General features: G+C 38.0%; 2 protein-coding genes across 4 annotated transcripts in view; both read right to left on the minus strand.

Annotated features, from left to right (window-relative positions):
• Positions 1–507: 507 nt before the first annotated feature.
• On the minus strand, positions 508–14,220 carry arl5a (ADP-ribosylation factor-like 5A). The gene is made up of 6 exons (XM_061723145.1): positions 13,907–14,220; positions 7,661–7,721; positions 7,387–7,534; positions 6,457–6,540; positions 5,046–5,197; positions 508–3,266 (listed from the first exon to the last, which is right to left on the minus strand). The coding sequence occupies exons 1-6, from the start codon at positions 13,950–13,952 to the stop codon at positions 3,218–3,220; spliced, it is 540 nt and encodes a 179-aa protein (XP_061579129.1). The 5' UTR covers positions 13,953–14,220; the 3' UTR covers positions 508–3,217.
• A 651-nt stretch (positions 14,221–14,871) lies between these two features.
• cacnb4a (calcium channel, voltage-dependent, beta 4a subunit) overlaps positions 14,872–25,280 on the minus strand; it is a 67,111-nt gene continuing 56,702 nt past the window's right edge. For all 3 annotated transcript variants that reach the window (XM_061723147.1, XM_061723146.1, XM_061723148.1), the window contains 6 exons: positions 22,963–23,021; positions 22,742–22,851; positions 22,461–22,612; positions 21,877–21,972; positions 21,572–21,748; positions 14,872–16,762 (listed from right to left, as the gene is read on the minus strand). In XM_061723147.1, coding sequence (XP_061579131.1) covers positions 16,499–16,762; positions 21,572–21,748; positions 21,877–21,972; positions 22,461–22,612; positions 22,742–22,851; positions 22,963–23,021 — 858 coding nt within the window. In that variant the 3' untranslated portion in view covers positions 14,872–16,498. The remainder of the gene's footprint in view (positions 16,763–21,571; positions 21,749–21,876; positions 21,973–22,460; positions 22,613–22,741; positions 22,852–22,962; positions 23,022–25,280) is intronic.

The following is a 25,280-nucleotide window of genomic DNA, read 5'->3' on the forward strand; positions in this document are numbered from 1 at the left end:
CTCAAAACATGAAACAACCTTCAATAATTTAGTCTTAAAATAGTTCACACTTTTTGGAACCATATGGAAATAATTCAAAATGTGTTGTTTGTTGGCTCACAGTAAAGTGTAGACTTTCTTTGATTTAGGTATAAATATGATAACACACTACCGCGAGCCCGCTGAAGACTGCGAATGGAAAAATATAGATACATATTTTCTCTGTAAATGATGTGCCTGCGGCATGCTCCATCTATCCACTGGGTTGCACTGTCAGACTCTCTTTGTGCCAGGAGCAGGGTGCAACCCAGGAAACTAGAAGGACAGCGGCAGCTGACAGAGTCTCGCTCTCGCTCCCTCTCGAAAGTTACAGACTATTCTGTCATTTACCAGATGACTTCTGCCTGGTCACATAAAAAGCATCCTGCCTTTCTGATATGATCCATGGAAATAATAAAAACAATAAAAAATCTCAAAAAAACAAGCAATAATTCACATGGTAAGGTAGCGTGAACTGAATCTTCTGACCACAGTTAATGACATATTTAATAAGATGCAATGTTAGACTTGACATTTCATTTTAAGATGTTAGACTTTGTTGTTATTGTTATTCTATAGCCAGCCAAAAGAAGCAAACATTTTGAGATTTGAAAAAAAACAACATATGAGCTGTGTTACCAACACCTCACTGCCCATAATTACTTTTTTGACTTCCGACAAATATTCTTTGAGCATGCGTTGGCATCGATAGATGGAGAGGATTATTCAGGATTTGGAAACATTTCTAAGGGTTCAGATGTTATGGGGCATCATAACAGCCTGGTGATTCCATCAGTCAAAACAAAGACACACATAGAGGAGGAGGATTCTTGATGCTTAGTCATTGGAAAAAATGAGTGATGACCAGCGAGACCAGAACACAACAGCTGCGACAGAGGAAAACAACACAGGAACTGCCAACTTCAGTCGATCAACATGTTAGAATCGATTCCCCTGAGGTAAGAAGCCTAAAATTAAATCCACTGGTCGAGAAGTGGCTTTGTAGAAAGGGGATATGTTGCTAACAATCCTGCAAGTTTTGAAAGAAAGGGCAAAAACCAAAAGACAAACTGTCAATCTTTAATATCTGTGAGATGTCTTGAGTGAATCAGTGTTGATATTCTAAGACTAATTGAGTCATATGATCGTTTTACTTTAGAATCTTGATACATTTTTAACACTCTGAAAACCATCAGTTCCTTGTGAAAATGCTGGCATTACCTTTTTTTTTGCTGACATTAAGGTTGTAGTTTTGTTTTAGTGTGTGTGTGTGTGTGTGTGTGTGTGTGTGTGTGATTTGCATCATTTGATAACCCCATACCGACATGTGCATTGCACCTTATGAAATCCATGCGACTTTGAAGTTACAGAACACATTTGATTACAAAATGAATGGTTAAGGCATATAAATGTTTTGAGCACATGATATCACTTACGTAACTCTGATCAATTTCCCAGGTAGGACAAATAAAGATGGAGTTGCCTGGTGTTCCTACAGCTGATTGTGAAGATAAAGGCAGCTAAAATGTAAAACAACATTGCATCCTCTTGCTCACAAGACAGTGATCCAACATGACTGTGCCTTCAATCAGTGGATTCTTCAGGTTTGCTCAAATACAGACTGGCACCCAAGATCATCCCTGCCCACATACCAAATAACTTTATGCAATGACTATATTACTGGCTCTACATAACTTCTCTTTAGTTTCTAATAAACTATAAACTGTATGTGATGGTTAAAGGGGGATGAATACCTTTGTACATATTCCTTTTGAGTTATTTTTATTTTTTTTACAAGGTAGTGTATTAGACCTGTACAGGCAGTACACCAAAGGACCAAATTATCCAAAGATATTTGTGGTGATTAATGAAGACTTTAGTCAACATAAACTGAACACGCGTTGATATACTAACAGTCAGATTAATTGTGTTGAAATGGGTACAAAAAGCATAGCTTTTCAATTCCTTAAGTTCTAATTCTTCTAGTAATTCGTATTTTGAAAAGACAGCACTGTTCAAGTGTGACTTACCTGTAGCAGAAAGACCTGAATACAAGTCAATGTATCCAACCCCAACTGAATATTTTGGAACAATGAGAAACTTGATATAGATGTTTCTAACAAAAAGAAAATCACTAAATATAGGACATGTGTTTAATAAGCATGAGAAAACTGAAAGAAATTATAGAACAATGCATAACCACTTAAAATTTGCTTCTGCTTTAAGACAAATATGGAAGTCTCTCCTTCATCTATCTTTGAAATCCTGCTTAATTTTCATCACTCACTGTGAGCTGCTCACATCTGAACCTGGTCTCCTCTCCTCTTGAATGCCTCCCTTTTCTTATGCTATGGCTCATTCCTCTCTACTTCTGTAGCTTTTCATCTGTAGCTTTTCATCATGCTCCCTGAAAAGAATCTGGGACTGAGCTCAGCTGACGGGTTCTGCCCCCTAAAGGATTGAAAAAAAACAAACAAAACACTGTCACATACCCAACATTCATTATAGTGCTATGTTTTGGCCAAAAGAAATTGTAAAAGAGGAATACAGAGCACTTCAGTGAGTCAACTGAAATAATTTATGACACAATGCAGTTCACCTGAAACCAATAAAAACAATTTATTTCAGTGATTATTCACAGGGACTGAGAGTAAGAGGGCACATTTTGATTTGCCCCTCCCATAACCGTGTTTCAGTCTCCACCAAGCATCACTGGTAGAACATTCTGCTGCAGGCACCAAGTTACGAGAGAATACTGGACTGTACAATGAGAGGGGGCTCAGTGAAAACCACCACAGCCAATCCGGTAATACTGCAAGGCCACTGTGGGCTAGACCCACTCACAGCTGAAGAGTAAGTCCATGTACAGTTCCAGGCCACTTTGCTGATGTCCGTGTTTTGCTAAAAGGAAAACCGTGCAGAAATTTTTTTGTTTAAATAATTTGAGTCAGTTTGTCGGTCTTTGTCCGTGTGAAAAGTTGTTTTTTTTCTTCTTCTTTTGTTCTGAGTTCAAACGTCTTTTGTAAAATAAATAATTACAGAAGAATATAACATCCTGTCAGCAGTCTGCCCATATCGGCTTCTCAGGAGAGGATGGAGAAGAGGATCCTCCGTTTGACATCCCCATGTTTGGAAGCAAAAAACAAAATAAAACAAAAAAACAAAAAGGGCACACTCTTGAACAAAGCCATGGAGGTCATCATCTCACACGCAGTCGTGACATCATCCACTCAAGACCCTGGCACAACCTGTACGGAAAGAAGACATTGAGTGCGTTTACATGGGAAGTTTAATTCCTCTCTAATTCAGAATTAAAATTCCAATCAAATTTAAAATGAGTAAAAATGACCATGTAAACACCTAATTCCGAATGAAAATGGCCATTCCGAATTAAACTTAATTCCGAAGTAAGTGGCTGGTTTATTCCGATTTTAAATCCGATTAGAATAATTCCACAATCATGTTTACACTCATTCCGCTTTAAATTAATTCCAGTCTTTCTGCACTGCTCGTTCCCTCGCCCGTCTGTCTCCATCACGCATATATTCCGCGCTGGGCTTGTTTTCCAAACAAAGTTTCAAGATGGCAGCACGCAGTAAACGCTGGTCAAGAGCAGAGACCATTTATCTAATAAATAGCTTGGAGGACCCGGAAATAATTAAAAGAACAGATGGCAGGAAATTGTGAGCTTTTCAAAGTTGTAGCGGCTATGTCCATGTTGTTGCTAATTGAGTAAATTTGTTTTCTTCCGGTAGACGTAACTTCCGGTCCGCCCCCCATCCAATCAGAACCTTCCCAACCCCCAGACCTTAAAGGGGACCTATTATGAAAACCAGGTTTTTTCTTGCTTTAACATATATAAAGTGGTCTCCCCTCAGCCTGCCAACTCAGAGAAGGAGGAAAGCAACCAAATTCTGCAGTGTCTGTACAGCCGCCCGGATGAGCCGTCCAGTGTGATGTGGATCTACGAGCCAATAAGATTCTGCTCCCTTTCGTTAAGTAACAAAAATGCGATTTATGTAGGTAGTAAAACAAACTTTTTTAGCATTGTTTTACAGTTGATATTTATTTATTTTGTTGTTGTTGTTTTTTTTCAATAGAGCGGTCCTCTTGTGTCAAAGTGTAAGAAACATCATTATTCATATTGTTATGCAATGATGTATCTCAAATGAACTTGAACTTAAACTTGTTGGCCTCCGATGCGTGAAACCACGCCCACAACTAACTCCGCCGGCCGGAGCTTCCTTTAAGTGGGATTGGATAAAGCCGATCAAACGTGTTTTGCATGTAAACCTCAATTCGGAATTACTATTTCCTTGTAAACTCAAAGGAAAATAGTTTAATAATAATAATAATGATAATAATAATAATAATAATAATAATAATAATAATAATAATAATACTACATTTTATTTGTATAGCGCTTTTCAAGGCACTCAAAGACACTTTACATTGGTCATAGTTAGGTCATAGTTTAATTCGGAATCATTAATTCCGAATTAGAAAACATCGTGTAACCGTGGCCATTGTGTGCGACAGAGGCACAGCGATGTTAAAGGGGACCTAATACCTATTTTAAACAGGCCTTGAATGTGTTAAAAACAAGCTTTTGATTTTTTTTGCTAAATAAATTAGAAATTCAGCCTCTGAGCCATGTCTTCCGGCAGAGTTAGTTGTGGGCGTGGTTTCACGCATCGGAGGCCAACCTATGTAAATGGCATTTTCGTTACGTAACGACGGGAGCAGAATTTCAACGGCTCGTAAATCCACATCAAACTGGACGGCTCATCCGGGCGGCTGTACAGACACTGCAGAATTTAGTTGCTTTCCTCCTTCTCTGAGTTGGCAGGCTGAGGGGAGACCACTTTATATATGTTAAAGCAAGAAAAAACCTGTTTTTCATAATAGGTCCCCTTTAAGTGGGACAGAAATGCAGACGGACAAAGAAAAAAAAATATATTAGGTAAGTTAAACATAGTTCCCTTAAATTATTTAAGAAAAGATTGAATATTAAATGCAATTCTCACCCCTCCCCTGTGAGGGCGCAACAAGCCTGGATATGCCACTGGTGGTCTTTGACGGAGGTAAGTTGGAGGCTCTGGGAGATCTCTGCCACAGACATGCAGCCTTTCACATCCTGCTTGTTGGCAAAGATCAACAGTCCTGCTTTTCTCAAGTCCTGCAGTGCAGATTTAAGAAATCCAAAGAAGATGGGGTAGAGGAATTAAGTTTCAATTTGTAAAAGGCATCATGATTATTGCTTTTTTGAGCCTAGAGAAAAACTAAACAAAAAAAAAAACGTCTTTGTGTAAAGAAGCACTGGCTTAAATATGTTCAGTACTATGCAGATGTAAAATTAGGTCATACAACATGTTAAACAGTTTACATTATTTGAGTCCAATGTTTTGCTGAATTTTCTTGTAAAACAGGTCTGACTCAGCCCAAGCAATTAAATATTTTTCTTTACTTAGTCAGGTATGACGACAGCAGGAATTTGTACAATATGAAAATGACTCTCAGGGCACACACATAACACTGAGGACTCTCGTTGTGTTTTACCAAGTATATTTTCCTTGTTTTTTGTTTTTTTAACAGTTAATACTTTGCTGGCATAATGCATTTTAAAATAAAGCTGGTACAAGTCATATTTAATGCAATTGCACGTAGGCATAAATTAGTAAAAAATGCTAAGATAAGATATCCTTTATTTTCTCCCTCAGTGGGGAAACTTATACTTATACTTATCTAACACACATTACGTTGTACAAAATTCTGCCATCAATTAACGGAACTGCCTTTTTTTAAGTAAGTTTTGCATCTGAATCATTTAAACTAAAATTATGCAACACGACTAGATAACAACTTAGTCTATTATTGGTGTGGACAAGTGGATAAACTGGCAGAGTGAAGGTCAGTGTCTCCGATATGAAATACTGACTAAATATGAACCACCTACATTTGGTAGTGGTACAAATTTAACATAACAAACCTTAACAGAATATAACAAACCCAGTGACATTTATTTTTAAATTACAATGGAAAGTGCAACACAAATAAAATATCATTTTTAAAACAGATGCAGAGTAAATTTAAGTCAATTGTGCTACTGTCTAAATTACTGCCTCTACTTAAAATCTTAAATTCAGGATTTAATGGGTTTGATTAGCTTTTCAAAGCAGGACTAAAAAGCTTCAATAATAAATATTTTTACTGAATAAAAAGATTTGTAACAAGTCTTCCATCACTATCAAATAAGGTGAGGCATTGCTTGCTTACAAGTCCCAAATCATTCAATCATTCCTGCTTTTCCAGTGAAGCTCTTACTCTTTCAGATGAAATTGAAACAAACTGTGTGAATGATTTTCATGCAATACACCAGCAGACTAGTCTTCAGAATACACTGGACACAAACTTAGAAGTATTTGTTTTTTAACTCACTTCATGTGCTAGCATTCTGCAGAGTTCTTCTTTGGTCACAGAGATTCGCTCTCTGTCTGTGCTGTCTACCACCACTATCACGAACTAGTCAGACAAGAGAAGACAAGGCACAATCATTACAGTTGATACAAGAACCCTGCATCTCATAGTCGACAGAAAAAAGGCATTATATCATGCAACAAGGTTTGGTGACACTCAACAGTAATATAATGTGAAATACGTTTTCATCTTTGCTGACATTCTCAACTACAGTAGCAAGAAAAACTCTTCAAGTCCCTTTGAATAAACTCTTTTCTACAACAATTTGCCATATAATGTGATCATCATCCATACCACAAAAAAGACAAGCAGTTCAGCCTGATAACACACACACATATAATTGCTTGTATACTCTATAATATTTTACTTTATCTTTGCATCTTGTACCTTTATGCAACTGGAAAAATCTCAAATGGACTGATGAAACAAAAGCTGAATTATTCAAGAAGAATAGAACTATGTAAGGTGCAAAAAGAGCATAGTTTACCAAGATCAAAATGTAATTCTGAGTATCAAGCAGTAGAAGTACCATTATTTGGGCTTACTTCAGTGCCTCAGGGCCTGGATAACTTGACATCATATAACTGACTGGCCAAGAAATACACCAGTACCAGATACAGTATCTCTCTATATCATATACAGTGTGTATATATATATATAATATATATATATATATATATATATATATATATATATATATATATATATATATATTTATATGTCTCAACTATATAGACTATAGATACATCTATAGTTGATACGTTTTAATCAAATTATCAGTTCTACCTATTCAATTCTAACACTTATCACTGCCTTTTCTGTAAATAGCCAAAATATTGAATCAGCTGAAGCCACAATAATAATAATACTAATAATAATAATAATAATAACCTCTGTGTTAGTGTAGTATGTATTCCATGATGACCTAAGGGACTCCTGACCCCCAATGTCCCACATAAGAAAATGGGTATTGTTGACGATGATTTCTTCCACGTTGCTCCCAATAGTAGGAGAGGTATGTACCACCTCATTCATTGAACTGTAACAAAGAAAATAATTGCACAAGCATTGATCACAATTTTCCACATTCATTTCTCTAATTTATACAGACTGAAAGAAAATGTGGCAAACACGCCAAGTGAAAGTGCTCTATTTGGTTACTTACAACTGGTAAAGAATTGTAGTCTTGCCTGCATTGTCCAGGCCCACAATGATTACTTTGTGCTCTGAAAAACAAAGAATGGACAAAGACCAAATCGGTTGGTGACATCAATATGTGGGTAAGGTGTTGGTGATTTACTTTTTTATGTAAACTCAGCAAGGTAATCTATTAAATAAATAGATATATAAAAATATTTTTTACGTGGAAATTCACGATAAAATTCCAATAGACTTGGTGTTCAGTGAATCTGGAAACAGACTATGTAGCTTCACACACTTAAAATGACTGGGACATAGTGGTATTGTAGATGGTGTACTTTCACAGTTACAGATGAGTTGGTGTGTAGTTTTCACAAGCATGTACAATTAGGCTGGAACTAGCAACAGCTGTGGAGACAGTGAATATAGTATTTCTCTAACACACAGAGGCTTTATCGATAAAAGGCCCAAACAAGATGTGACAACAAGGATTGATTGTCATCTTTCTGCACTTACTATAGAACTTATTGCTTTTGTTAAAAAAAAGGAAATGAGTGAATGATCAAAGTGATAGTTGTACTTTCATTTTTCAACATAATACCCAGGTTTAGGCATCAACAACATTAAAGGCTCTTTTCAAATCTTGAACTCAATTATGTTGCTACATTTGAGATCTGTAACAAGATGAAAAAGAAGTAGGAACAAAGACTGGGTGGTGTTATTATTTCTGAGCAAACACGTGATCAGGATGAAGAAGAGTATGACAGAAACAGATATACGCCACATTCTACCTATGCTGTTCTATTTCTTCACATGTTTTTAAAATGTATTTGCATATTTCTAGTAACATCTGGAAAATATTCACACAAAGGCATGCACCATAGAGATTTATTCACTCTTCTACTGATATGCCCTTACATGGCAATAGCAATAGTGTTGAAGTGCAGATAGTGCAGGGCAAAATAGGAATTTGATATAGACATTCATGCAACTATAAATGCCTAGACAGCCAAATCACTTCACTCACAGCTATGAAGTTACGTGTATTATTTACAAGTTTAGTGGATTCTTAAACACAAAACTCCATTGTTATTCCAACGAAAGAAGTATAGGTTCTCATTGAAAAGATTTAAATTTGTTCACAGAGGGGTATGTCTAAAAAAAAAAGGTTTTATTTCACCTTAAAAAAAAGCACATTGACTCCTTAATTGAAATGCAATGTTTACTGCGTGTCAACTCAGGTGCATTAGCTCTTTACAAAATATAGTATATTTTCTCTGTGATTATGCTCCTCCAACTACCAAAAACACAGCTAAAACATGCAACAAAAGATAGCAGAACCAAATGGACAGCAGTAAAACAACATAAGACAATGAAATAAAATGGTTATGGTTATGAGACACTCTTCCAAATCATGTTGGTGATGACATGATTGTCATAAAAGGGCTTTAACTTGACCTAACTTTGTTTATTTTTTATAGTCCTATAAGCATCAAGGTTTGTTCATCAAACAGGTTAAATAAATCACATATTTTTTTGACTGAAGAAATCATTTTTTCAATATTGTCTTGGTAGTTGGTACATGCCTTAAACAATCTTAGGCTAATATTAAAATGTAATTGTAAATAAAATGGTGTAAGTTATTGCACAATTTATTATATGATTAGTTGCTTAATTGTTTCAATAATCGATAGATTAATCAACTACAAAAATAGTCTTTAGTTGCAACGCTAAATGCCACCACAAAGTACAATGTCAACTAGGACAAATTAATTTTAACATGTGGTGAGACAAATCTGAGGCCATGGTTCTCCGTCAGAAAAGAATAGAACGCCATCTCTGGGATAGAGTTGACGTACTACCTCAAATGCAGGAGTTCAAGTATCTTAAGCCCCGTTTCCACTGAGCGGTTCGGTGCGGTCCGGTACAGATTAGAATGCTCCAGTCAATTCAGGTGAGCGTTTCCACTGCAAGTCAGCCACAGGGCATACGGGGTGTAGACCAAATGCCTAGTGTGGCGTCATAGTAGTGCGACTTTGTGAAAACACACAAAGTACCGTACCGATCAGTGGAAACGGGGCTTTAGGGTCTTTTTTGTTTTTTTCCATAAATGGGGATTAAAATGTAGTAGGAGATGAACACAGAGATTGGTATGGCATCTGCACTAATTCAGACTCTATAGCTCTGTTGCAGGGATGAGTGAGCCAAGTTAAAGGCAAAGTTCTCTCTTGAACAGTCAATCTATGTTCCTACCCTCACCTTTGGTTATGAACTGTGAGCAACAACTAAAAAACTACACTGCAGATACAAGGAGCTGAGATGAGTTTCTTTCACACCTGAGGTGGATAAGACATCTCATTAGGAATCCTCCTGCACTACTCCAGGGAAGGTATTTGGGGTTTGTCCAGACTGTACAATAGACAAACAATGGACAAAGCTTTCGGTCATGTGGCCCATTGGTTTCTGAAGACAGACTTTATAGCCCATTTTTCTTCATACGGGGCGCAGCCTTGTGGCTCCACAAGCAATCAGGAACACACCCACCACATGTCAAAGTTATGTCTGCTCCCAGCTCCTTCAGCCGAACCCCCGCAGAAATATCTGCAGAGGTGCCATCAGACGTTTACAGCACAATATACCATTTAACACGCAACGGCAAAATCAATTTGCGTTTAGCTGATGCTAGGTTAAAGCAGGCAGGTTACTTCGCTAAGTGAGGTGGTATGAAGATTACAGATGAGGAAGTGAGAACGGCTAGCCATTGGCTGAGCCAACTGTCAATCAATTGTTTATGGTATGTTTATGTAATAATTGCTCGGGGGTCATGTTCTGGGTCTCTGGAAAGCGCCTAGAAGGAACTTCTGTTGTAATAGACGCTATATAAATAAAATTTTAGAAATAAATCAAACGTAAATGGAACGTAGATTGACTGGTAAATTGAGAGCTTTGCCTTTCGGCTCAGCTTGTTTTTTATAACAGATCGTAGCAGAGCCCGCAACACTGTTGACACCGCACCCATCCGCCTAAATGATCTCCCGCTCCATTCTTCCTTCACTATATATACTGTGCGATATACATTCTCCTGGCATGGTACAAAAAAATTCACCTCCCTCAGAGTTGTCATGGGTGTGAAATCAAACGATTGAGGCCAAAACATTTTTTCAAACCAGGCTGTAAATAAGTTTGTGTCTGGTGTAAAGTTGGACAATTTAACATGGGAGTCAATGGAGAACGACTTGCTTTTGCAGCCATCCTCAACCGGTCAATCAATCCGGAAGTTAGATGGTTGCACTTGGGTTTGTCCAACCAGGAGATTATTAATCCATGCCTATTCTTTAATTGTTGTTACAAAACAAAAAGGTCAAACCTTCCTGAAAAGTGGAAGTGAAAGTGGTTGCAAACACATCTGAATCTGGCTGCAGCAACATCAATTTACCATGTGGGACTTAAAACTGAACGGTTCAAATTCAGCTGTCAGAGTGCAATTAAATCTTTCACTTTAATGACCTTGAAGGAAAGGTTTTCTACACAAACCAGCTTTCTAGAAAGTTGGAATACTGAACAGAATGTAAATAATAATGATGAAAAAACTGGCAAAACATGAAAACTGACACACAGACAAAACGTCAGTTATTGAAACTGACAACTACAATCTTTCAAGATTTCTTTCTGGCCCCATTTCCGCATTGATGACAATGGTACACTGCTATCCTAGTTTTTAATAACGTGTCGGCGGCTTTAAAACCAATTTTAGTATTCTCTTTAAATTATTATCACCCTCAGCAACATGTATTGTCTGTTTTTATTTTTTCAATTTAAGATCGTGATAAAATCGAAATCGTGATTTAATTAAAAAAAAAATTGTGATATGATATTTTTGCCATATCACCCACCCCTAGTTCTAAGTATTAAGCAGGTTCAGCCAATATGTAGCTTTTAAAAAAATGCAACAGAAACACCTCCTGTTGTCTGCAAAACTGCAAGTGGAAGGTGTTAAACCAAGTTTCAGGCAAGTTAAAAAGGTCATGCAGATGTGAGCTCAGCTGCATGCATAAGTGACAAAACTGTTAACATCTTTAAATGAGGGTTGCATGGTAGCTGCATTTCAAATAGGTATTTTTTTCTTTCACTGGGAAGGAAACGAATTGTTTTCTACAGTATCTACAGAGCGTATGACTGCCTTGCTGTGTGAAATCGTCAGGCAGTCAGAACAGAGACCATAATGCTGAATACAGATCTTGTCACTGTTATCAAGGCAATCAAGTTCATGAAGTCTCAATTACAATCTCCCATTTCTCTCAAAATGAACTTCTGTTGTCACAAAAGTTGACTCAATCAACTGAGGACAGTCATTATTAGGCATGCTGGGACCTGGAGGTGAAACTGAAACTAGTAATCCAGCACTAAATGATTTCACAGACTTCAGGAACAAGAGGGGTGGAAGCACAGTACTGTAGATCAAAGTTCATGATAAAACATTTCTGTTTGGTTGCGTCACTCAAATCTACTGTTATATAAATTGGGGATATATAAGCAGGTATGTGTATTTGAAAGTCTAACTGTTCCCAGTGATTTGATAGGAATATTTTAGAATCCCGAATCAACTGTATTGCCAACATTACACTCCGGCAGGGTGATCCAGTCACGTCCCTCATTGATCCTAGTCAGGGTATTGTGCTGATGTAGCATTGTGCTGGTGGAGCAGCCACCTCCAGTCACAACCAGGCCCAACCAGGCCGGCCAGGACTGGACTCAGGACTCGGGTTACAGGGGGACGATCCCTTTACTCATTCAAGATCACCACCCACAGACGGAGTCGTGGTTTCACTTACCTGCGTCTGAATACCAGACAGCATGAATAACCAAACACAAACGCTACTCTAGAAAATAAGGGTTCTTGAGCACTGACAAGCATGAGCAATATGTTATAAACCGGACTGAGCGTAGTATCACCACACACAGTCGCTGACATTAGGACATCAAATCAGCCTGATTGGGAAGCTGGTTCCCAGGTTAGTGGGAAGCTGATTCTCAGGTTAGTGGGAAGCTGATTCCCAGGTTAGTGGGAAGCTGATTCTCAGGTTAGTGGGAAGCTGGTTCCCAGGTTAGTGGGAAGCTGGTTCCCAACTGATGGGAAGCTTTATTGTTGGCTTTATCTCCAACAACAACAAATCACCATCAAATTAAAAGCGTCAAAATATCAAAAAAAGCAAAACAATCTAACAGTCTCATCCAGAAATAAAGAACAACAGCAAAATAATGTGTTGGAGAGGGAACAGGAGGAAGCAGAATGCTTATTTAGTCCTGTCCCTTCCTCACAATATCATATCACGTGCCATAGAAAATATAAAAATTAAAAATTAAAATAAAATAAGAAAAGAAAGAGAAAACAAAAATAAACAAAAAATAAATAAATACAACACAAACAATGAATAAACAAAGATCAAGGCATAATTAAACTAGCCTCCTACAATATCCTAAACTCAAAAATGTAATTTCCCAGTAACTTCTTTGATGATCCATGACCAGCCATGAATGCAGGGAGTTACATTTGTATCGTATATGTATCACATAAGGAACAGAATAATAATAAAATATAATAATAATAAAATAAATACATACAGAAGGTAAATTGAGTTCTTTAAAGCTGGTTCCCAGGCTGATGGAAACCTGGTACCCAGGCTGAGTGGGAACCAGGTTTCCAGGCTGAGTGGGAACCAGGTTCCCAGGCTGAGTGGGAACCAGGTTTCCAGGCTGAGTGGGAACCAGGTTCCCAGGCTGAGTGGGAACCAGGTTCCCAGGCTGAGTGGGAACCAGGTTTCCAGGCTGAGAGGGAACCAGGTTCCCAGCCTGAGTGTGAACCAGGTTCCCAGCCTGAGTGTGAACCAGGTTCCCAGGCTGAGTGGGAACCAGGTTCCCAGGCTGAGTGGGAACCAGGTTCCCAGCCTGAGTGGGAACCAGGTTCCCAGGCTGAGTGGGAACCAGGTTCCCAGGCTGAGTGGGAACCAGGTTCCCAGCCTGAGTGGGAACCAGGTTCCCAGCTAGTATGAAGCGAGCTGAGGGCCTTTTCTGACCAGCGCAGCCACTTATGGCTGATTTATGGTTCCGCGTTACACCAACGCAGAGCCTACGGCGACGCGCAACGTACGTTGCGCGTCGCCGCGTACCCTACGGCGTAACTCTGCGTCGATGTAACGCAGAACCATAACCCAGGCTTTAGCCTTCATGTCCCCGGTTGTGTCCCCACTAACGCTGAGAGCTGGACTCCTACCTTGGTGGTTGAAGAGCCTCCACAGCTTGGTGAACAGGATCCCCATGTCTGCCGGGGCCGCGTCTCCAGCGGGAACAGATGATACCAGAGCTACCCGGCTAGCAGGCTAACTACACCGACCCACGACTACCGACACGTATCAGCACAGCCATCACCGGGTCGACGAGTCCAGGCTCCGGCTGCCCGGGGAGACGGTAATGTAAATATGACTGTTAAGATAATGCTAGAAACGGAACAGAAACGCAAACCACTGTGACTAAGTGGCTGAAATCAGCTGGTTGTTGTGAAGCGCTGGCTGTCAACGCTGCGCATGCGCAGATGGACGTTGCCTAATCGTCCTGAAAAAAAGGAATAAAACTGTATAATATAATATAATATGATAGGCCCATTTAATGTATATTAATATAAATGTATATTATTAATGTATGTATGTATGTATATATATATATATATATATATATATATATATATATATATATATATATATATATATATATATATATATATATATATATATATATATATATATCCTATGTATGTATGTTTGCGTGTACGTGTGTATACAGGACTCTCAGAAAATTTAAATATTGTGATAAAGTCCTTTATTTTCTGTAATGCAAAAATGTCATACATTCTGGATTCAATACAAATCAACTGAAATATTGCAAGCCTTTTATTATTTTAATATTGCTGATCATGGCTTACAGTTTAAGATAACTCAAATATCCTATCTGAAAAAATGTGAATATTCTGGGAATCTTAATCTTAAACTGTAAACCATAATCAGCAATATTAAAATAATAAAAGGCTTGCAATATTTCAGTTGATTTGTAATGAATCCAGAATGTATGACATTTTTGTTTTTTTAATTGCATTACAGAAAATAAAGAACTTTATCACAATATTCTAATTTTCTGAGACAGTCCTGTATGTAAAATCAGCAAAAGTAAATACAGTATCCATGACACAGCATAAGAGTAATTTATTTCTATAGAGTAGTAAAATGACAGTGCACAAAACTTCTAATCAACACATCATTCTCTCACAGGCAGTATTCTCATCTATAGTTTAGAATTTATGCTCCACCGTTTTGAAAAAGAAAAAAAATAATAAATAAAGCTCTTCTACTATTGGGGAAAAAAAGGAGCAGAAGAAGGAGGACCTAGTTGATCTTCCTGTTTCAGAATCACTGCAAGCTGAAACTGGTCTGGGTATGAAAATCATTGTACAGTAAATTTCAAGATACAAGAATATCTTGACAAAAGGTCATATCATATTACTCCTGTACTAACTGGCAGTGTACATTTCCATGACACCTGCATGTAAAAGACTGCAACATAGGCAAGTATTTTTAGACAGTTTCCCATTCATCTCATATGAAACTAAATGAAAAGGCTCAAGCTCAAAATTTTGAATATGGAAATCGGTTGCTTCTCTATGAAGGTGTTTCAGTATTTGTTTGTTTTATAAAACCTTTAATAATGAAGAGAAATTATCTATTTTTATTAAAGGTATACAAGAGTCTGAAATAAATATATGGAATGTATTTTGATTAACTGTCATTGTAACTTTACATATATTAAGCTCTCTTTCCTTAAATTATTTTTGACAATATTTACATATGGAAGCCCTCAATACATGTCATCCACTAAAATGCAATTCTATCAATTTTAAAGGATGCTCCATTGCATTCATGATTGAAAACAACAGGTAAGAAATACATGGCATGTGAAAAACATGCTTTAAGTGACTGTTATTTTAATTTTTCTATAATAACCAAGTATTAACAATTTAACATAACAGAGTCAAATTCTCATATGAACATAAACGCTACACTTCTAGGCCATAATGACCTCTCGTTCCTGAGGTTTGGAGCTTTTAAATCTCTTAAGATCTGCAGACTACTGGTACAATTAATAGAAAAAATGTTTTTTGAGAGAACAAAGAAGGGACACAGAAAGCCAAAGCTTAAACCTGGAAGAGGATATATGACAAATGACTTAGATAATTAAATGAATATTCTTAATTTGGGAACAATCTTTCACAGCATTTATTATGCTCTCACTGCAGACAGTAGCACGCAAACCTAAACAATATTAAAGATGCATTATATTTTGCTTCTATCAGCTCCTGGATGCATTCAAACAAGTACTGTGTTGATCACCACATCAGGATCATGACTGTTCCCAGTTTGAATCAGGAGCTGACCTGTCGAAGTCCTACCTACATGCTACAGTAATATCTAAGATAGCAGAAACGATCCAGCAGATCCTCCCTTCCACTTTTTAATTCACTCACGATCCGTTTCAGGGACTTTTAAAAATCAGTTTCAGCTTCCCTTTGAAACAATTTTCTGTCCATGTGCTACTTTCATATCCATATCGATCACATCAAAGCAGAGGAAGGGTTCTTTTAAATGTCCATCTGCCAGGAGCCAAGGCCATAGGGCTTATGAGGTACTACACAGATAGAAGAGCTTGTCACAGTCCACATGAGTGTAGTAGATTTATCCTATTGGAGCTGCTAATGCTGTGTTCATGGTGGATGATCAGAGAAATAAACTCAAACACTTTGTTAACAGCAGGCCCCAGCTCAGAGTTGGTGCCTGGAGTCTTGAGTGTAGCCTCCCGGGGATCCTCGGTTACGGTGAGGCTTGTACGAGTCCTGGTAGGGGTCCTGGTAGTCCTCCTCCACCAGAGGAGAGTGGTCCCTGCTGTGCTGAGAGCCTGAGGACAGGCGGTTGCGATTTTTCCGTGCCCGTTCATTATGATAGTTCTCATCTGCCGGCATCAGGCTGCGTCGTTCAACAGCTGAATGATCCGTTGTTGTGTGGTTGCTGTTCCGGTTTCTTTGGGCCTATTTGAAAGAAGAAATGTTTATTCCATGTAGCATTCTGCTTTGTAAAATATATGCCAATATTGTCATTTAAACATGTTTATGGTACAATGTAAACCTTTAGACACTTTAGGTTTCATTAAGAAAACATGGATATTTTCTCTTCTGATGTAAAGTGTGCACAATAAATAAAATCAAATAATGTAGTTTTTTTTTGTTTTTTTTTTACTGTTATTGTTGTCTGCACAACAGGTGTAGCAAGATTCCATTAACACAGTTGCTGGCCAAGCCCAACAGAGAATACAAGACACCTAATGTTGACTTTTCTTTTAACTTGGAGGAAGTCCACAAGCACCATAAACTGAGAAATCCATCTAATGAGAAGAAATTAAGCCAGAAAGTATCTTTATCGAAGAATCACAACCAAATACTCACACCCAATAGGCTCTGAAGAAAAGGGTGAAGAAAATTAACACTTGTCATATCACACAGTATAATCACTGAGGCACCTGGTTGCTCCCACATTTATTAAGCAGCATGACAATAACTTAAAAAAAAAAAGAAAAAAAAAACCCCTCAGAATCAGCGATCTTCACTGAGAAGAACTAAAAAACAGGGGAAAGAGACCTGATACCCACAATGCTCAGATCCCTCAATGTAGGGCTACATTTACTGAGAAAAGAAGCAGACATAACCTCAGTTCCCTGAAAGGCAGAGAGCCTTGGAACAACCTATCCATCAAATAACTTGAAAAACAGGCATAATTCAGATGTGGGTAACTGTTCAAGTGACCATTGCAAAAACACCGTGATTCTTTTTTCCGGAGTGACTATTTGTACCAGGGTACAAAATAGCAAGCCCCCACCAGCTGAGCTATTCACACCCTGTTGACATATGACAACAAATGTGTTGCCCATGCGCATGTGCACCAACGTGTCTGCAACAGAAGGTGCTTTTTCACTCTCCCATGCGCATGTGCACCACTCTAAAATTGGAACCATGTCAAACAATAGAGCCAGGCAAACATCTGCTCTCACACTTTTGCATGAACAATTTTTGCTCTTATGTCATTACAAGATATTTTGAAGAGATTAAATGAAGTTTATCAAAAGTGGTGTGAATACCTGTCAATCACTGTTAAGCTGATGGATGGATTTCTTTTTTATAAATCATTTTTTAACTTTTTTTTTCCTAATAATACATGGGTGCAAATAGCATACATTGATATTGGTAGCAGGGTTCAAATAGCCCACGCATCAGTACTTGCACCTGGGTGTAAATAGCCTAAGCTTTCTTTTTCTGCCATTTTGTTGCAGATTTGCTAGTGTGCTATAGGATCAATGCATCACCAAGTGAATTGCGTGACCAAATTTCAGCCAACATTGAGCTGTCAAACAGATGACTTCATATTTGACTGTAGGCTGCTTTGGTAAATATACTCAGTGACTGCGTGGTTCACACCCAAATCATCACCCATCCACCTCTGGGACTGACAGTTGGTATTAGCTGTTACAGGTATGTGCTGACATGGTGTGTTTGGTTTTTGCCAAATATGACTTTGTGAATTATGATCAAACATCTAACATGTTGCAAATGTACTGTGGTTTGTCCAGATGCCAACCCTGAAAACTCAAGTCATGGCTTTTCTTAGTCTAAAATGATGAGCTCAAAAATGTCCTCATCATTCTTCCCACATTTATGGGCAGTAGCAGTTATTTATCTAAGATCATTCCTAAGGTATTTCCTATTTGGTATTGTGTTAACACTTAAGAATTAATTTCCCCTGAAGGATTAAAAAGTATTATGAATTGAATTGAAGTAAATACACATCTCAATGCTGGAGCAAACTGCTCAAACCTTTAAGGTTTCTATACAGACATGGAACAATGTGTTGGTTCTTTTCCATTAAAGAAAAAAAAAACCTACTGGTAACTGAAATAACTTGAATAATAACTTGAAACTAATAAAAATAATTTACTAAAAACTGACATAAAAATCGTACACTGCATTTTTTCAATTCAATTCAATTCAATTTTATTTGTATAGCGTCTAATATAACAAAAGTTGTCTCTAGACGGTTTCATTTGAATAGTGGTTCAAAGGAACTGGTATTTGGGTCCACTTCTCATGAGAAAACTGCTGCAGCTGTCTCGCGTTTAAAGGGTTTCTTCTCCAGCCAGCATGTTTCAGATCTTTCCACAGATGTTCGACAGGATTTAGATCAGGACTCAAAGAAAAGCACTTCAGAGAATGCAATGTTTTGTTCTTAGTCATTCTTGGGTGTTTTTAGTTGTGTGTTTTGGGTCACTACCCTTCTGGAGGACCAATGACCTGCGACTTGTACAGATCCAAGACATGCAAGACACCCTGTACCAGATGCAGCAAAGCAGCTCCAGAACCAAACAGAGCCTCCTCCATGTTTCATAGTAGCTACAATATTCTTTTCTTTGAAGTTTTCTGTGAACATAGTACTGGTGTGATTTGCTAAAGAGCCCTAGTTTTGTCTCCTCTGTTTAAAAGGACACGCATCCTGAAGTTTTATAGCTTGTCATTAGGAATTTTGATGAATTCCAGTCTGGCTATTTAATGATTTACTTTCAACAACTGAGTCCTCCTTAGGTGTCCACTTTGACAAATGGAAGAGATGGATAATATGAATGGAAACCAAATAGCCCAGAACCACTTCCAAAGAGAGTCGAGCTGAACTCCAAGCACATCAGTGTCAGATCGCACCGTCCGTGGCTTTTTGAGCCAGGGATGCTGGGTAAAGTTCTGGATGGATTTGCAAATGTCACAGGAACATCAAGCTGCTTGGAGTTGGTCTTACTGTCTGAAGATTGGTGTCAAAACAGAACCAAACACCAGAATACATGCCTTTCAAATGAAACACAACACTGTGACACTTTACCTTTACCTTTAAAACATTTGTCTAGAATTTTCTGTCGGATGTACTCAGACAACTGTCTCCTTTGCTTTCTCTGGTCCATGGTCAGCGTGATGCACACCGTGATACCAAACGGCAGAGCCGTATAGTGCGTATTTTCCGCACTATAAGGCGCACCGCATTATAAGGCGCTACAGTAGAGGTTACGTTATGCATCCATTAGACCAAGGGTCTAGACCTGCGCCTCCGGAGCCGCATGCGGCTCTTTCATCCTTATACTGCGGCTCCGAGTGGCTTGGGAAAATATTAAAAAAAAAAAAAAAACGAAGTATTTAATTGAACTGTATTTTATTTGTGTTAGTTCTTTAATATTTTAGTTCTAAATTGGAAGATTATTGTGATCTTGACATATTAGAATAAATATATTTTATTGTTTTTCGTCGCTCAAAATAAATGTCATACTCGCGAAAGCCAGTATACCCGCCAAAACGCCAGCCATTCATCGCGACTTTCAACCCCAGCAAGGCCAAGTATGGAGAAATGTAAGAAAAGAAAAATATCTGAAGAAAATCGAACATTCAATGATGCCTGGCCAGATTCATTTGCGTTTACCTCTGATGAGAGTGGCCTACCAGTATGCCAGTATATCATTTGCTCGGAGTGAGGAGACCCATCCAATATGGCGGCCACGCTGGATTACGTTCCAGCATGTCATGAGGCGTCTACTTATGTCTATGGTTGCAAGACCGGTTGCGGCTCAATATTGATCCATATATAAGGCGCACCGGATTATAAGGCGCATGGTCAGCTTTTGAAAAAATTGAAGGCTTTTAGGTGCGCCTTATAGTGCGGAAAATACAGTACTTTTCACCCCTTAAAGGAGCTTGAGACAGGATTGAGGCAGGATTTATGAAAAAAATTCGTATACGTTTTAAGCTTTCTAGTAATAATGTCAGATGAAGCGTTCCAAACCAAAAAGAATGAGCCCTCTAGTGTATCTCTCCGTTGCCTTGAACAGGCTGTGTGCTGCAAAATGTGCTGCAATTCGGGCCCAAATTTCCCGCGCTGTCCTGCGGATTTGACGTCACATGACGCTGCATGCGCGTTCTCCCCGTTCTCCCGTGCCGGCTTCACTGTTGGCTGCAGTACCCCCAACGGCCGTCGTGGTGAAGGGTGGGGCTAGAGAGTCTCATTTCTTAAAAGGAGCCTCATGCTCCTTTAAATAGGCAGAATGATCGAGATTATTCATTATTTTCAATCTATTCTAGGGGTACATAGTAATTTGCCAAGGCCAATTTTGCTCATTTGTTTTTTTAAATTATGTCATGAAGTCAAAAGAAATATCTGATTTATTTTTTCATAAATCTATCATAATCTATAAGTACGGAAGAGTATTAGGGCCATGCAGGAGAAAAATAAAAATAATATTTTAGAGGAGGAAGATTGTTTTCATTATGCACTTTGAGAAAAAAGTCAAAATGTTGAGAAAAAAGTAGAAATGTCGAGATTAATGTTGAAGTACAATTTTGAGAAAAAAGTCGAAATGTTGAGAAAAAAGTCAAAATTTCATGAATAAAGTTGAAATGTTGAGAAAAAAGAAAAAAATTTCGACTATATTCATGAAATTTCAACTTTATTCTTGAAATTGTATTTCAACATTAATCTCAACATTTTGACATATCGACTTTTTTCTCAAAGTGCTCAAATATTTTTTCTCCTGCATGGCCCTAATACTCTTCTGTGATTTAAGTGACCATTGTGGCCTTTTTTCATTTAAATGGGGGTACTAACAAATTTGATCATATGTCCACAAAACTGTCCAAATCGTAGCACTAAAATAAATTGTACTTCCTTGTTCCAGTACCGGTATAAACACTGTAAACAACTGAACAGACCAATGTTAGATTAGTAAAACAGGAACACAGAATATGAGCTCACAAGTTCACCTGTATGGCAGCAGGATATGGGGAGAGAGCAGTGGAGCCCAGGTTGCGTCCCAGCAGAGGGTTGAGTGGCGTGCTCAGTGAAGTGTGTGTAGCGCGCCAGTACGCCTCTAGATACTCTGCCAGGTGTTCACACGCGTCTTCCAGCTGGTTCTCATCCAAAATAATATCAAACATCTCCTAAGGTGGGAAAAGACGACAGGAAAGTGTAGTTGCCTCATAATGATTTCTCTTCAAAGTTTCAGCACCAGTGGTTGCAGAGTTAAAGTGGACTAAACACACGTAGGAGCTGCTTGGAGTTTACTCACAGACGGACACTGAGATAGTTTTTCTGCTGCAACAAGCTGCACATTCAAGTGTTTGCTCTGAGATTTCCCTCTTGATTTGATTAGCCGTTGTAAAACCTGTGGAACAATTATTCAGCAGAAGAAAATCAGGATATATTTAATTCAATTTCATTTCACTTTTTTCACATTTTTTATTTATTCCAATCATGGAAATATGCAAACAGAAAAAACAAACAAGTAAAATAACAACAACACAATAATCAACTAGAGCATATTCCATAACCAGAAAGGAGCAGGAAGAAGAAAATCTTATTACGACATGTTTATATCTCCAAATATGTAATAAATACAAAATACACTATTACATTTGTGTATCAGAGGACTTTATTTCCAGAAAATGAATCAACACAAGTAACAACCTGACATTGCTCCTGTAATTTTCAATGTAAAAGTCACGTTTTACACTTTTCCCCAGAGCCTGAATGGGTTTCTTCATATTTCATTTGACTTATAACCAAAAATCTATTTTCAGCATCCCGTGAGAGGAGGGAGTAAATAAAAAGGTTTATTGGGAAGCTAATTATTATCTCAGCCATCAGTCTTACCTTGGGTGAGGACACTTTAACATGGACGATAATGGGTGCTAATGAGGTCTTAATAAGCTGTGCTGGGTGGTTAATAGTGTCTGCGTCCAACACCACCAGCTGGAGGGACCTGGCCAGCTCAAAGATCCGTTCTATTTCACTCTGAACCTCCGCTATAGGAAACAAAAATGCACAAAATAACAATCATGAACCAGAGGGAATAAGGTGAATCTGAAACATGAAATGCTCCAACACCTACAAGACATGCACATCATTGAGCGAGATAGTCCATCTAGATTTACCGAGGTTGGAGCGGGTGTTGGATCTCTCAATGATGGCCCTCTTACTGGGGTTGTTAAGTACTGACCTCTTGGCCAATGATATGTCAGCTGTTACTCTGGTGATGGATATCCTGCAATAACACACACCGTATACAGCACGTCAATCAGGGATCATAGGCAGCAGGGTGAGCACTGCACAGCACATGCTGCCCCCCCCACCCCACCCCCCCATCACAGCTTACCTCCCATCAAATCTGTGCTTCAGGAAGTCGAACAGAGCTTTCTGCATCATATCTGTCACCTACAGCAAAAATGTAGAGAGGAGGTACAGGAGACGGGATGAGAACGCGTAGCACGTTATTACAGTTCAAAAGCACCTATGAATACAAAAAGGTTAATACATATAAAACAAAGGTATAATACACATAGGCATGTACCTATGGACATGTGTACATATGCGTATGTATGTGTGTGTGTGTATATATATATATATATATATATATATATATATATATATATATGTATATATATATATATATATATACATATATATATATGTATATAAAGTGTGTGTGTGTGTGTATGTATGTATGTATGTATGTATGTATGTATGTATGTATGTATGTATGTATGTATGTATGTATGTATGTATGTATGTATGTATGTATGTATGTAGGCATGTGTATGTGTATGCATTATTGCTTATATAAATACTGTATGGAATGATATTTATTAATGACATTGCACTAGTTTATAAAAGCTAACATTTTTTTGTGTGAAAAGAGTAAGCGTCATAAACTTAGGCTTCAGTCTACACCTTTTGGTCCTTGGTTTTTAGTTAAAATTGTACATGCATGCATACATGCATACATGCATACATACATATATATATATATATATATACCGAAAAAATTATATATATTGTTTTGTATAACACTGACGATTTACACAAACTAACTAAGAATAGAAGAGGAAGACAAGAATGGTTAGGAAGATCTGATCATTTAAACTTAGGCAAAAAATGAAGAACAAAACTACTGTATATGCGAAGACGTCCTTAGACACTTACAGTATGCACATTTTTATATTCTGAGTAGCAAAGAAGGACAACTACAGTAGGTTATTATTATTATTATTCTTATTCATTTTGATGCTCCTCATTGAGGCTCCTGCATTATATACTTGACCAAGCAATTATCTGCACTGTGCACAGTGGGTTTTTTTCTTTCTCTCTCTCACTGGCTGATGAATGTGGGCCACATTAAATAATGTGATTAAGAGCTACACTCAGAAGTCTTGCAAAGAGCAGTGGGTGATGAAGTGGAGCATCACATGGTGCAACTTCCAACATAGTGTTGACTGATGAATTCAAGCAACACTCGAGTCCTGATATGGAAAGAAAATTTAAGATAAAATACTGACAAGTGACAAATAAATGCAGAAATAAAAACATCAACAACAACATTCAATTCAGCTCAATTGGTTGTTTCAGGGGCAGCAAGGAAGAATAGCGTCCAGTGCAAGGTAGCGTGGAGAAGGAGCAGTCTGTGAGTTGAATGGCCCTGGGGTTGAAGGTCCTTGATCCTGGACAGCAGAGACGGTTTCCTAAGAGGAGCCACACCACCTCTGTGAAAAGAGCAGGGGCAGATCCTGAAGAACCTGCACGCTGCCCTGAGTGTGTGCTGCTCACACTGGGATGGAAGTGCTCTGATGGAGTTCAAAGGATCTCAGAGCAGACTTTCACTGTGAAGACGAGTTCTGCCAGCACACCATGGAGAAGGTGAGCAGACCCTTCCATGAAAGAGTAGTAATATAAAGCCCTGAAAATGACAAATCCTGATTAGCATGAAGTGTCTTAGTACGGGGATTGGGCCACCATGTGCTGTAAGCAGAGCAACGTCTTTGTTTTTCACACTACACCGTAGTGGAGCGATGCAACACCGGTCTTCTGAGGCTTGTTTAAACGATGTACTTTCATCCCCCTGTGGTTAAGCTTAGATCACTTCTTTATCACAATATATACTGTAGTTGACCACCCAAAGCAAGCTTCTATTGATTTGCAGTGTTCATTCTCTGTGAGCGTTCAAATCATGACACCCAAGCATGTTCTCTTTCCTTAAAGTTGTCTCTAAACACATGTAGCTAATTGGTTTGATATCTGTTAAATATAATATGTTGACACATGCATCAAAACTAAATTTTGCATTTTTTGGCAATTTTGCATGAGTTTTTCATTTTATGTCGGATGAAAGGGCCATGTTTTTAAGTACAAAAAACAAATGTATGTGCTGGTTTTGAGATACTTTGAAAAACGTCTACTGGGGTATTGGGTATTGCGGGAAAGTTAGTTTCCTCTCTCTGAAACCTCTTTTTATTTGTGGTAAAACATAGTTAAAATAAGCCGATCTAGTGTGTCTTATTACCATGCAAATACAACTTTAAATACAACTTCAGGTGAACAACAACATTTATTATTATTTATTATTTAATAAATAAAAAAATAAAAAAATAAATATGATGTGGGCATTATATTTATCTCTTTACTGCTACCACAGAATTT

Source organism: Cololabis saira, chromosome 6 (assembly GCF_033807715.1).
Source record: "Cololabis saira isolate AMF1-May2022 chromosome 6, fColSai1.1, whole genome shotgun sequence".
NCBI lineage: Eukaryota > Metazoa > Chordata > Actinopteri > Beloniformes > Belonidae > Cololabis > Cololabis saira.